At 27.2% G+C, this 15,856-nt stretch overlaps 1 protein-coding gene across 1 annotated transcript in view; it reads left to right on the plus strand.

Moving 5' to 3' along the window:
* Nucleotides 1–1,340: 1,340 nt before the first annotated feature.
* LOC123300556 overlaps nt 1,341–15,856 on the plus strand; it is a 47,521-nt gene continuing 33,005 nt past the window's right edge. The window contains exon 1 of the mRNA XM_044883142.1: nt 1,341–1,630. Within this exon, the coding sequence (XP_044739077.1) occupies nt 1,608–1,630 (23 nt within the window). The 5' untranslated portion in view covers nt 1,341–1,607. The remainder of the gene's footprint in view (nt 1,631–15,856) is intronic.

Consider the following 15,856-nt stretch of genomic DNA (forward strand, 5'->3'; position numbering starts at 1 on the left):
TCAAGTGTTCCAGTTTTTTTCGGACCTGATTTGATGCAATAGTTGCCTTGGTTTCTAATTGATTTGCTGTGGTTTCTATCAGTCGACATATTCGATTATTATTTTAATTCTAGAATTAAAAGTAATTGCATAATTTGTACTGTAAGATAATTTTTCATTCGTCCTCGAATAAAAAAAGATGCACTTTTAATCCTTATAATATAAATACATAAGAGAATGGTGGAAGCGCAAGGAATTATATAATATATTTATTTACTTTAAAGTTTAAGTTGGGCTTCTTTCTGTGGGTGGGAGGGAAGGTGTATTGAAAATCATCTATTTCTTGTTGCGATTTTAATTTGCTTGAGTGACTTGAGCTCTAACTTGTCTTACTGCCTTGACATATCGCAAATATCGCAATAATCGTGAGTACATAAAAAGAGGCAAGTTGACATTAAATATCACAATTTTTTTGTTTGAAGTTTCCAATTAAGATACAAACATTTAGGCAATATTTTGTGTGTGTTTTTGGATGATACGATACTTCTGATAGTCTATAATGCCGGTTTTTCCACTAAACAAACAGTTAAGTTTATGTACCTGAAAAACAAAAACAAAACTGAAACTGTACTGGCCATTACATTGCCCGTCTTCAAAAAGTTTATAAAAAGTTGCAGTTTTGTTTTATTCCACTCGAGTTTGTGTATTGTTCTTGTTTGTCCGTTTAGTGGAAAACTGGCATTATAGGACAAAACAAAGTCAAGTCAATTAAGCCAATTGACGCTCGAGGAACATGATTTTTGGACCTTTGAATTGGAATTAAACTAATTCTGGAAATCCTAGTACAATAGTAATCAAACAAAGTCTCGAAAAGAAAAAATTAAAACTTTTGAGAAACTTCTTGAAGTCTCAAGTATGAAATGAAAGAAAACAAATCCTGGGGGTTCAGAATGAGTATTCAAATGATCAATTTCATTTCGTAATAGGAAGTTTTGAAACTCGGTTAAAACAAATATCGGTGAATAACTCCGGCAATTGAAATAATTATTTACCGCGTTATTAGTAGTACTCGAACACACTTAAACTGCTATAAATCGCGAAGTAAGCACAGTGAAGTGAGTGTTTATGTTACCCACCTTAAAAATCATAGTGAGACAGGTGTTTTCTTCGTATATAACAACAATAATATATCGTGGCGTATACATGCATGATAGAATCTCCTCTTGACTGATAATACATATATTATTATTAATATTTCATACATTTATTATATTATTATATGGAAAGTGGGGTTTTTATATTGTTTTTATAATACACTTCAAACATTTTTAAGTATTATTTCATTCACAACGAACGTACGGCATTCCAAAAGACATTCATCGCATCGGATGTACATACACTTTTAGTTATATTATTGTTTTTAAACAAGGAAGACTTCAACAACTCACATTTCTTTTAAGTTAGTTATTAACACTGTTAATTGTTTTTACTTATTTTCAAAAAAACGTAGTTTCAACTTAATTCATCAATTGGTTTTTGTAAAATGTTGTATTTGTTATGATTTTTGTAAAACATAAACAGTTATAAAAACATTTTGTCTGGTTTATATTTTTGATTTGTTTTAAAAGATGTGTTGCAAATGTTGTCAACAGTAAGTATTTTGTTTTTATTTTTTCAAATTAATGTGAAATCTGTTGTTTTTTTTTAAACGTAAGTGATTTTTGTGAAGTTTAAAAAAATCACGTGAATGATATCGCGTGACAGCGGTTTTAAAAGATGTGTAAAATTTAAATTATGTGTAATTTTAATGCACAAAATAATGTTTCGTTGAATAAAATTATTATTGCTATCGAAAAAAGGTTTTAAAAATAAAATGAATTTCTTGTGTTGTGTGAAGAGTTCGCTAAAGTGTCTAAATCCAAGTTTTCTTATCTCTAATGTGAAAGTGTTAAAATCTCATCGAATAAATGTCGAAAGAAAATTTAATATGAGTTTGGATTCTTTTAGATATCTCACTTTCTATCAAAGTGGCGTAAAAAATGGTAATTTTCATTGTTATAAACATACAATTTTCACTGATTTTTTTACGGTGATGTCCAAAAAAAAAATAAGGAAGTAAACAAGTTATTGAATAAGTTATTAAAACTGACTGGATGGGATAACCCTTGAAGTTAATATGGCTTAAGTTTTTTGCCGAAATCAGCTCCAGAGAGTGCCTATAGATTTTGAAGATTTAATTTAATATTGCTTTTTATGATGCTTTTTTAAAAATGGTTTTAAACTGAATGGCTTTAGCAATATTTCAAGTCAGGGTTCATAATTCGTTTCCTTTTTAATGGCAAAATGTTAAGAGTTGAAGAATTGAATATCATTTTCGGAGTAAATACTTTCTTTTCGAAAGTTGAATAATACGTCTTGCAATTTAAACTTTCGAGAGATTTTAATAATTTCGGCTTTTCTAAATTAAACTTTTAGTTGGCGAAGAGAAATAAGAATGAAAAACATTAGTGCTATTTATTATTTTGTACTAAACTGATATCTATGTAATTTTTGACGTAACTTTGATAAAAAGTGAGTTTATTTTGGATAAAACAAACAAAAAATTTTTTTTTAAGATTTTAACATAAAGAGGGAAGCTTGGGTTTAGATTCTTTGCAAAAATACTCTCATTTTCTAAACAGAGAAAAAAAATAAACTTGAAAAGAAGATAAAACCTAAAATACAAGTATTGTTGAGTTTTTTCAAGGGAATTCCAATTAGAGTTTTATGTAAATATTTTTTCTTGTGGTTATCACCATAAGGTAAAATAAAAGTAGGTAATTTTACGCGTAATTTCCAAGCTATAACTTTTTAACACGATTCTATTATCTTAAATTGAAAAATTTTAACAAAAAAATTCTGTAATTTCTTTTTAGAAATTAGTTTGTTAGCAACTATAGGTACGATTTTCCTCATTTCCAATATTATGGTACTAACACACAAATTTTGCTGATATATAGTTTTGTCATTTTGTAATCGAATTCCCTTTTATTAACATTCATGTATATTTGTAAATATCCGGATTTCAACCAGATAAGAGCTGAATACAATTTTACAAGAAGAAGACAAGTTTATCATGGTACTATTTCATCAAGAAATCGATGACATTCAATTTTTACTAAATGGCTTTGTGAATAAGCAAACTTTTGATTCTTTCAAGTTAAGAATATTGGTCATTAATCATGTTTACTCCTAAAAAAATAACAAGTTGGTTTCCTTTTATGAAAAAAAACTTAATTTTATCTCTAAGCGAAGCGCATTTACATAAAATTATGTTTTTTATTTACATGAATGAATAATTCCAATTTTCTGGACATTTGATCGCCACAAGCGTTTTACTAACAAGCATTAATGAGGAAAAAGCTTATTTTCACCTGTTTTTGCAATAAAAGTTGGTAATAGAAACCATAAAAACTAGTTTCATAGGTAATAAATACTTGATTTCTATTAATGATTTTTTTATGAAATTTTTGTAATCGACGTTAAATATCTACTAAATAAGTATACATCTCTTTTTGGGTACGTGCTAGTGTCTATCAACTAAAAAAATTAATTCTTATCTAAAAAATAGTACTAGATAGCTATATTTATAACGCTTTTTATGAGATTGGCCCGTAATTATTTCAATTTAGTCTTCACCCACTTTCTAGCGTCTGAATAATCTGTAAAAAGCGTCTGAATTAATTTAATTTGACATTACCATAAGTTACAGATTTCTGTAAAAATAGTAAATATAAAGCATTTCATCGCCATCTTTTCTGATATACTCTACGAATAATTACGATTATTATACATTTAAAAAAATAGAAAACCATACACATATTTACCTGTGTAAAACAATCCTTACCATTATTTCGAGTGTTATAGAAAGGGGATAAGCGAGAGCTATCTTTATCAATCTTTACTTTTAAACCCAGCGAAGCGAGTGGGTATCACTCTAGTCTTCTATATTAAATAAAATTATCATTAATAAGTAAAATTCCATTAAAAAATGTTCTCAAATTTTGTTCCACATTAATTAATACCTATTTATTTTTTTTTTAAAGTTTTTAATGGTTAATTATTTAATCTCAATTGATTTGGAATTTAAATTAATAAATAATTTGCTTGATAAATATTTTGTTCAAATTATATTATAAATTATTTTTTTATAATCGAAATGTATATGTAATCTTTTTTTTAAATTACAAACAAAAAGGTTTTTTTGCTGATATCAAACAATTTTTTTAAACAATCATTTTAAAACAATAGACTATATAATAATAAATAATATTATATGCTAGGTTCAAAAAAAAAATTTATTATATATATTTTGCTAATTAATAACTTTATAATCTTATCATGGCGTTGATAAAAAGTGGAGTTACCTATTTATATTTTACATGGGATTTAACTGATACCATTTGTTTTTAATTGTTATCACTAGTGCTGGATTGGGTAACTTCGATTCATCGTAATTTCCAATTCCAGTATTCATATTTGTCTGATTTCTATACATCATTACAAATTATTAGATGGTTTACAGAGCCCACTAAAAGTGTTTATTTATAAATAATTTATGTATTTCTTCAAAAAATACCTTATACTTTAACTATACATACAGGGTTCGATCTAGCTATTTAGCCGTTCGGGGCAAAAAAAATATTTGCCGCCCTTTACACTCATACCATTAAATTGCTTGAAATTGAATAAATTTAATCGAGGAATATGATTCACACAAAAAAAACATTAATTTCAAAGGGGCACATCTTATATCGGCATCGACTGCGATCTAAGCTTTCTGATTTAATTAAAGCATTACTCTCATTTATAACTGACGCATATTAGGCAAACGCTTTAAATAAGGAAGTTGTTATTTAAAAATACGCAAACATGTTTGGGCTGAAAAATTTGTTTGTGAACCGAATAGTTTAGACAGTACTTTATAACAAAAATCTACCATTTGGGCGTTTGTTCATTCACAACTTTATAATTCGCTCGTTCTTTAATCAATAACAACTTTCTTATTAAGCTCGCTCGACTTAAAACGGCTTGTTCGAATGTTATGAAATTCTTTTAGGACCATATTGCCTTTAATACTCATTGATCGACACCTCAACGAAGTCGATATTATTTTTGTTCGCGCGATATCAAAGACGAAAAACTGTCTACGGGCGTACGTACATATGTCGTACGTTATCCTAACGAAACGTATAATGAAACATAAAGATATGTTGAAAAGTTCGATTTCGAAAATCGGACCCATTACAATAACTAACTATAGTGGGAAGTTAAAATGCTTAAAAGTTTTTTGAATAGCCTATTATTATGTTATCAGATTAGATTCAAAAATTGATTTAAAAACTCATAATCTATACCTACAGAAATTATTTAATAATAATGACATGGTTTTTCATACTGCCTGTTAATTAACTAATTTTAAAAATCACGTAAGAATTGAACAGAAATGTGACATCATTAGTCAAGATATTAGAAATAATTAAGAAAATACAAACATATTCCTACAATGGTATCCCTCAGTCTCTGAAAAGATAATATTTTAAAGGTATAAAAATTGAAAAAATAAAAAGAATTAAAAAAATTAAGTGCTTGCTCTTCGTAAAAACTCTACGCCATAAATATAGTGAAAATTTTAATTTTCTTGATATTTTATTACGATATTATTATTATGATAAGTATGACAGAAGCGTTGTTAGTCTTTTTAGTATTAAATTAAATTAAAAATTCAATAAGAAATAACTGAAACGAAAAAACAAAATGAAAAATTATAAAAAAAATAATTTTTAAATGTAAAATTAAATGTTAAAAAGTGTAAAAGGTTGCTCTTCATTCAATCTGATATGCAATTGATCAGGTAGATATCGAGTTGACCCCTTGCCTTAAATTTTTCTTTACAATTATATACCATTTAATCCATTTTAAAAACATTTTTTTAGAGTTGTTTAATATCGTTTTTATTATTCATTCAATCATTACATCTAATCAAGGTTACAGAGATTTTGACGCATTTATTTTATTGCTGGTATTAAAAATAAATACCTACCTATTTCATTTAAATTTTCAAAAAATTTTCAAGGACACTTTTTTAAAACTTGGGTCACATATTATATACATAACATATTACAATCGATACAGTCAATTGATTTTTGTTATGATGTAATTTTCAGTGTTATCGATACATATGCGATACTAAATTTAATTTATTGATGTAATTAATATACGTATCGAATAAATAATTTAGATAATGTTTTTTATAGGGGACCGAACGTACGGCTAGAAGTAAGCTCATTCAATGAACCAATTTCATAGTGTGATACGGTACAAAGTTGGTAATAATCTGATTCTTTGATGACATTTTTTAAGTAAGGAAAAAAATCTATATTTGTAAATAAATTGCTATTTTTCTATACTCTATGTTTTAACATATGTAATCGATAAGGATGATAAAAGGATGAGTTTTTCAACTTAACTCGGAGAAAAATTACGCGTTTTGGCAAAATTTTTGTGCCCCCTTTAGTCATGGCTATATTTTTAACCGACTTCAAACAAAAAATGAGGACGTTCTCAATTCGACTGATTTTTTTTTATGTTTTTTTACCTCAGAACTTCGATTGGGTGAACCGATTTTGATAATTCTCTTTCTATTTGAAAACTGGTGCTTCCCGTGTGGTCCCATTTCAATTTGGTCTAGTACTGACAATGGCATCTATGAGAAATCCACATAAGTTTTAAATTTGCGTTAAGTATGTTCACGACAAATGAACGAATAAACCCAATATCACGTCAACCAATTTCGATCATTCTTTTAAAAAATAAAAATAATATAATGTAGTTACAATTACTGTTATTTATGGAGTCGGTGTCAGCCAAGTTAATGTAGCAAACTATTCTGTCACAGATATTACTTTGGCCGACACCGACTCCAAAAATAACAATAATTGTAACTACATTATATTATCTTTATTTTTTACTTTTTAGTGGATATTAATTTGTTTTGAATTTTTAAATCGGTTTTCTTTTTATTAAAAGTTTTTTTATGACCAAAACAATTTTTTTTGAGTTGAGGTCTAAAAAAATATCAAAAAAAATATGTATTTGTAAAAATTTTATTGCAGCTTTAAAAAAAATAATTATATAATTGATTAAGAATTTCGGCTTCTTGTCTCTGTGGACAAAGGCGTTCCATTTCATCTCAGTTAGTACAATTCATTTTAAAATTTTACCTCGGTTTTACATTAATACGATCTTATCAATACAATAACGTTAATACTCTTATTTAAGTTTATTAATATAATAAATTAAGTAATGACACCTTTTTGATTCCATAATAAGCAACCTAATTTTCTAAATTATATTTAGCAGATAAAGAAGATTTTTCTAAATACTAATTAACTATGTATGCAAAACTAAAATATAGAATGCAAAAACTTAAAGTTTTTAAAATATAACACATAAGTTAAAAATTAAGAAACCCTTGACACAAAATTATGCCTAAACGATTCGTTAATGGCATCGTAGCTTCTAAACAAATTGTTTGTGTTTGAAAGGTTATTTGATTGAGAGTGTTCTTAGAATGTTTTAAGAAAATCTGCTTAGCTGTTTGAATATCTTCACCTCTTTTCTAGTTGTTGTCGAGTACAGTAACCTAAACTCGATCATAAAAAATAGCTTAGAACAATCTCGATCAAATTACCTTTCAAAAAAAAAATCAAAATCGGTTCATCCCTTTAGGAGCTATGATGCAACAAACACACAGATACATAGAAACACCTCTCTTTGTTAGTCGGACAGGAGCGTATTCTATATTAGAGACATTTTAAATTTTTTACTTCCTTGTACAAAGAAAAGGAAGTATTGTAAGCTAAAAAAATTCAAGTTTTAACAGATATACCTATATTCATTTTAAGCCTTACTGAAACCATTTCGACGAGCATTAACATTGAGCACGACTGCACGTTTATTTTATTAGGGTCCTTTTTGCACTTCGTTGTATGAAACAAAATCATAAAAATTCAATTTTTAGATGTCAAAAGGGATATCCATTTTGACTTGACCCTGAATTCATTTTGACTAGTTGATATGCATGCAAGGAAGTCACGTATCATATCAAATTTTTTCATATTAATATTCATAACTCTCTGAAATATTTTATTGTAATCTTGACATTTTGAAAAACTATAAAACATGGGAGCCTACTCCGAATGTCTTAACCGTTGTTTTAAGTAGAAATATATTGGACTTATAAAAAACTTAATTTATGAGCTTATTTAAGGTTTATTATCTAATGAGACGCCAACTGTTGTCACGTCATTTATTTAGTCTTATCAGCCAGATAAAAAAGTAATTAATCACTTCTTGCATAGCCATAATTACTCATTACTTATCAACATTTCGATAAACCTTTGTTAATTTCAAATTTAAAGCGAAAATAAGTACTTTTCTTTGAAACCCACGTAAATTTATTATAACTGATTAACTGATAACTAATTCGAAATCTTATCGAAAACTTTTCAAACCTTCAAAAACTTTGATGTATGAACAAAAGTCAATGAAATTTCGAAAGTTAAATTATTTTTAATGTCAATTTACCTTGGTAAATGATTTGAATCAATGTCTAAGTCAATCGTCAATACTTTTTGTTTGAAATTTCGAAAAAAATCATTTTATAAATTAGACCCATGCACTCGAAGTAGGTGTAATTCCATAAAGCTCATTTCAAATTATCAAACTTTTTCTTATAATTCGAAAATATTATCAAAATTCATCGACCGTAAAGAGACAGATTAGGATACCATCATTTTCTCGATTCTGCGTCAAAAAAAGTTGAAAAGTATCGAAAAAGTACAAAAAATTGTGAAAGAACCGCTTTAATCGACATATTCGTTCTCCATTTTTTGAAATTTTAAAATCATGCGCCACAACAACTTATGCAAAACGTGTGCCTCCCGATATCCACTTTTATTCTTTTGATAGAATATCTTTAGCATAGAAAATCGCCTTTATTGCCTTGGCAATTGCAAACCTTATTTCTATCGTTTTCTGATCTAGCTAGGTTGCCTCATAAACATAGCAGCGTTGATAATATGGCTACTTCGAAAAATAGAAACGAATTATTTCGATTTGTTATCCATACGGTTTACTGGCAAAGTGCTCAACTTAGTAAACAAAAAAGTACTTTGCAGTCCCCCCAATGATATTGATAATGATCAATAAACTAAAAATCAACCAAAATTCAATTTTTAAAACAGGGATAGGTTAAAGATATTCTTCTAATGTTTTCATTTAAGTTTTTCTGGACTTCTAAGAGGGTACTGAATGTCTCTGTGTGACTGAAAACACGAACTGTTCCATATAATAATATCTTTGCTTATTTGATAAACATGTCTATAAAATATTTTTCTAAACTCTTTTTTTCTTATATTAAAAAGAACGTATTCTAAGAATTTTATGTTTGAAAGATGTAATAATTTTAATTTACATATTATCAAAACACCTACAGCATTTTAGGTGCAAAAAAAAAACGAGATAATGATATTTTATTTTTTATATAACAGCAATTTAATGTTATTTGCAAACGACTTCGTAATATCCGGCAAACTGCTAATCACTTGCCAATCTCTTAAAATTACTGATTATAAAATTACTCCCTAAAGATATATAATATGTTTATAAAAATTTGATACTTTCATATTAATCATATCGTACAAAATTTATCTAGAAAGGATATTGTTTTGATTTTAAAAAGAGAGAGATATGGAAAATAACCAAAAGTAATAATTTTTATCTAAGATAGAGGCCAACCACATCATTTTATACTTTGGTTTTGATATTTGAACTTTAAAACAGGACGGATATATCAATTTCTCAATAATTTTTATTAAAAAAATTTACCCAGCAATAAATAGCAATTTTATTTCCTATGGATTCTGTTGTCAATTGTGCAACAAGTGCGCATTGTTGTTCAGTACTTTACCACGGAAACGGGTAATAAACCCGCAGATCATACCCATAATATTTTTTCTCACGGCTATAAGATAAATGCTCTATTTGATATGTAAGTAAACTGTCTTGGGACAAAGTTCAGGATCGAATAAGGAATTATTTTGAACAGATAGATTTCTTTAAATTCGTTACCAAAATATATGCAATCAATTTACGATATACCTTCTCTAGTTAAAATGTTCAGTTTTTCATTTTTGAGTTTTAAAAAATTTAGAAAAATAAGCTTTTCCAAGAATGTTCTCACTGATTAAGGAAGTCCTTTCGCTTGGGGGAAGTAAATTGTGCATTTTTTTAAACATTGACATTGGTGGCGAAAGTACCTCTTTACTTCAATAAAATAATTGTTATCACCTTCTTAAAAATTAAAGTAGATATAGCAAGAAAATATAATCTTAAATCAAAGTATTTTTAGTTATTCCATTATTATTTATTTTTTCAGTTTATTAGTTATTCCTCAATAAATTTTACGGTAACATATATATTTTACTGCAAAAACTGAAACCTGCGAATATTTCAAAAAACTAATTCTAAGGTTTTTTTCACTTCTAATCAATAACTTGTAGTATAATTCAAGAAAAGTTGGTGGGGTGTTACTTTCTAATAAGACTCTTAACAATGTTAACATTTTTGAAAAACTATTTTCACAAAAATTTACACGGTTTGGTATGATCGAAATTTCACTCTACGATAGTTAGAGACTTAAACTTTTATAAAAAAATTATTTTTCCTTGTAATCTAATATTTTTTAATTAACATCAGAGGCCAAAAGACACCCTTAATAGAAAGTTGTAAGATTTCTGTTAATGCAAATAGAAATATTTATCTATACTAATTGTTTTAGTTGATTTTAAAATTTTGCTTATATTATTATATTCAATTTTTAATAATTTATGTGTTTATTACAATTAACAATGCCGGCGGGGCCAAATATACATAAAACTGCAGGTATTTGTAGTATTTAAAGTCGTTCATTTTTTTTTATCATGAAAATTTATCTAAATCGGGGCAAGGCAACTTCATTTATATGGGACATAATTATATACCATACAATAAATTTATAAAAAATGCAATTTTTATTAGTCACATCATTGAATAGACACAGACATTATATTTTTTCTAGAATAGACATTAAATTTTTTTAATTTTGTCTATTCTTTGGAACGGAAGTCAAGTTATTGTGAGGAGGTTTAATTTTAAACTTAGAACCTCTACACATGCGAGACCATAAGGTAGAAGTATAAAATTACTAAACAATTTTTAGGACTTAGAAGTCTAACAAGATACAAAGAATTCCTTCTGTCTTCATTTTAAGCTGGCAGAGCAATTCATATTGTGAAGATCCTAGATATTAAAAAACTCAGATCTCTCAATATCGTACTTTTGTAGTGATGCTAGACTACCTAAGGATTACGCTTACGCTTAATTTTTTAAACTAGGTTTATGAAAGACATCTCACGGTTAAAGATTAAGACTTATACCTTTGACTTCACGTACGATGTCGCAGTTATCAGCTCCCTAGAAAATTTATTTCTCTAATCTTTATGATCTGTTATACGGCCGCCTTCTTTCTGAGCCCTTGAGGCTAAAATATAGTATAAAAGATTGATACGATTGTATATCTGTTTGATTGAATCACAGCTCCCAACGAGTTGACAATTCCATTCTTTTTTTTTCTGGCTCTTGTGTTTTATTTTTAAAGCTCACTGACGTATATTTTAATCTGAACACACATATAAATATAAAAATGGTTGTCACACTTTGAGATGATGCATTTTGATTTCTATATTCACCAAACCGATAGCTATATTTGATAGACAAAACAATTAGTGAAAAAGTGATTAATTCAGGTTACTCATTACCTGTAAGATAATAATAATAATAATAGAAACTGATCACGCATTACTTATGAATCATAACTTTATTATTAAATATTATTAATAAAAACATAATTTTTTTCAGTTTTTTGTAAATTTGAAATAACTGTGAAATAACATGAAATTCAATTAACCTTTTCATTATATCCTTTTTAACTTTTAACAGTTAACTCGAATTATAATTATTAAAAATAATTTTTTTTTTATAAATACGTACTTGACCCATTCTTCTCATAGAAAATTAGAATGTATATACAAATATATAAAACCGTGCAGTGGCTTAGATGACCTTTAGACGTCCACAAATAGCTTTCTGATTAAATAAATTATAATGTAATTCTAAGGCTTGAACACAAAATCACTAATAAATAAAATCACCTAATTTTACCTTTTTATAGCGTGCCTAGGACGTAAAAAGTGAGGTCGACTTCGTCAATGAGCAACATAGGTCGATTTAGTCTTGGATCCGTAGGACTCATCTTGTAAATCATTAGAGATAGAACTAAAATTTAAATGTAAAAAATGTTCCTTATCCAAAAATAGACAGCTTTTGCTTGAAACATTTTACCCGTGCGGGCGCAAATAAGACGTAAATTGTATTGTATGTATTATATTGGAAATAGCAGTTATGTATGTGTGACATGTATGTATGTGTAATGTGATAGAGTAATCAACACTGTCTATACATGGTATTTCAACAATTAACTTAGTCAATTGTTTGTTTTCAATTGTTTTAATCTATTTTTTACGCTTTGTATCTTATTATTCAAGAAACTGAAGAAGAAATAATAAATATTTCGTAACATTCATCTTAACAATAAAAGATTTATTACTTTTCCAAGCAGCCTTATTTGAACTTTACTAACAATATTATGTAATTAACAAACGTATTGACATATTTTTTAATTATAGTTTCAGTACGAATTCGACGACTTTCAATCAGAAACTTAATATGAGATCGATTCGTTTTGTGTAAAGATATATATAACAAAAATAATAATATTAATTATTTATTGAACATGTTTTATGTAAATTTATCTTTACACATTAATTATATACATTATTAGGGTAATTATTATATTAAATTATATACTTATAAAACAATTGTTTTTATTCAATGTGTATGTAGGCACTATTATTCATTTTTAGGAATCCGTACGCCAGAGAGTTATCAAACCAAAGGTAAATGATTAAGTGGAAGTTAATTTTTTTACTATAAATAGTTCTAAACAAGAATCTTGTATCAAAACTGTAATTTCACCATTTGCGTGATTTCTCACCTGTAGATTATTTTTTTATTGGAGCCGACCACAGTGTCCAAAATAATTGGCTGTCTTATGTATCTATATTCATGACTTTGTATGTTTACACGGTAAGAAATGTATGCTGTTAACTACAATGCTGCTATGGTATAGAGAGTTATAGTTTTTATGTTAACATAAGAAACATTGTAGTATGAAATAGGGCAGAATACCAGAAGTATTGTGATATCGCCAACCAACATGGTCCTAACACCTATACTGCATTGACTCGTCCGCTATAACTATTGCCAATGTTTCTATTCCCTCAATGGTCAAATCAGTATGACGTTCATACCGATACTGATATAGTATATCCACAAAAAAATTCTTACCGAGTATGATGAAAGCATTAGCAACCCTCGATGAGAGTGTCAAAATCACTTAACCTTTTTTTAATTCGCTTAAATATAATAAAATATGTATAGGTTTGATAATATATAATAAATATTTTGTTGATAAATTATGAATATTGAATTACTTTTCTATTTTTAAAGAGGGTGACTCGCCAGTAATACAAAAAAATAATTTTGTATATAACGATACGAATTTTTAGTATATTATAGTTAACGAAACATTATATTAAGAGAGTAATTATTAAATAAAATACACTAAATAACATAACCATCCTTTTAACAGCCTTATGCTATTGGATAAAAACATTTTTCTATTTTTTATTCAATTATCTTATTATAAGAATAAACAGGGTTTAAAATCAATTCCTAAATTCGGAATCAAAGTATTTTGGGTATACGTTTTAATTTAATTTACGTGTTTTGAAACGAAATATTTGATCAAGCAAAGTTTTATTTTGGTTTCGAAATTACAGAAAATGAAGAGAAACTCGTAAAAAATGTGAATACAAGTTCCTGTGAAATCATTTACCGGTTTTTTTTTTCGCTAAAAATATAATTAATCAATTTTTATTTATTTAAATTTACATTGTAATTAAAACTATCACGGTTACTGGTACAAAATTCTAAAATTGAAAGTTTATAAACATTCAAAAAATAAACAATAATTATATTCATGGAAAAAGGAATTATTTACATAAAATTTTCATCATTTCACTTTATTAACTCCCGCGAGAGGCCTTCAAACGCAATATAACTATACGCTTACATGTTAATTATCATCCTATTATCAATTATAATATAATAACTACATTAGTTAGATAAAATGAAATAATTAATGATGAATTGCAAAATATTCATAACAATTATATTATTTATTATGCATTACTTGATTAAAGATTGAATACACAATTTGGTTTGAGAGCTGGCAACACCACGAAAAAGTTGATAAATAAAGACGGCTGGATTTTGAATATTTATTTTCTCATTGAAAATAGATAGATGACGAACGTTTGGCATCATAGTTCGATTGAGTTTAATGGTGCGCATCATCTCAAGTGAAAATTTCTGATTTTTAAATCATTTTAACATAATAGAGAATATTCATGAAATTTAAATTTGGTTCAAATATTTTTTTCCGTTACTTTATTGGCTGGACATTTCAACTAAACCATTATTTTAGTAATTAATATGTTTTTAATTAGTTAAGATTAATTAATGAAATTACAAATTCAGTGAGAGAAATTCAAATTTCCAAAACGGAAAGTATGTGGCTTGTCAAATTTGTTGACATACTGTATGGTATTAATTACTTATATTTTGTATGGTATTACATTGAGCTATTATTCTACGGCTTTTTATTAGAAAACTTAATAATAACGTATGTAAATTCTATGTTGTAAATTCATTTTTTTCAGTGTAATTTAGACATTGAACTATCACCAATTGACAGGTCACATATAAATATGTCATCAACGGAGAGCGCCCAACTTCTGCCTAATCAAAAAAGCAAAATCGAAAATGTGTTACGTTAAAGTATGTATATATGCATAAACTTGCTTATCGCTGTCGGGCTTATCGAGTGTCGAGTCTAACTGTGTCTGACTCACTTCTCCTGACTTTTTTTATGTATATTTAATTGTTTTTATGAATTTCTCTCATAAAACAGTAATTATTGCACAAATATTGATTTATTACTCTTTAATTGGGCATATGTTATTAAATTTAATTAACAAAAAAAAAAGATAAAACACATTGTTGAAGTATAATTATTCACTCTTTTATAAAAATGTACTTTGCTATATTACTAACAAATATAACTGATTTACTTTTCTGATTGTTGAAGGTCAAACAATGGTATTATGTTATCGATAGAGTAGGATGTTTAAATATCGTTGTGTGTTCTTATATGCGTGTATTCACCAAATATTATAACATGAAAGTTTTTTATCTTCTTTTTACTGTTTCCAACCCATAAGCGTAGACAAAATCTTGTTTTCTTTATCCTCATCATAAAAAACACAAAACAACTCTATTATGGTACTTCAAAACCAACTATATACAAGTGAAAACAAACAATTGACTGAGTTAATTGTTGAAATACCATGTATACACAGTGTTGATTACGAAATCCTTTGCTTTTTACGTCATGTTAGTAAAAATAGTAAAAAAGATAGCCCCTTTTAGATAGCCACACATACATACATTTCACACACATATAACTGATATTCCCATATAACACGTAATATAACATTTGCGCACTCACAAGTAAACAGTGATTTTTACGAAAAAATGTTTCAAACGAAAGTTG

Source organism: Chrysoperla carnea, chromosome 5, assembly GCF_905475395.1.
Source record: "Chrysoperla carnea chromosome 5, inChrCarn1.1, whole genome shotgun sequence".
NCBI classification, from domain to species: domain Eukaryota; kingdom Metazoa; phylum Arthropoda; class Insecta; order Neuroptera; family Chrysopidae; genus Chrysoperla; species Chrysoperla carnea.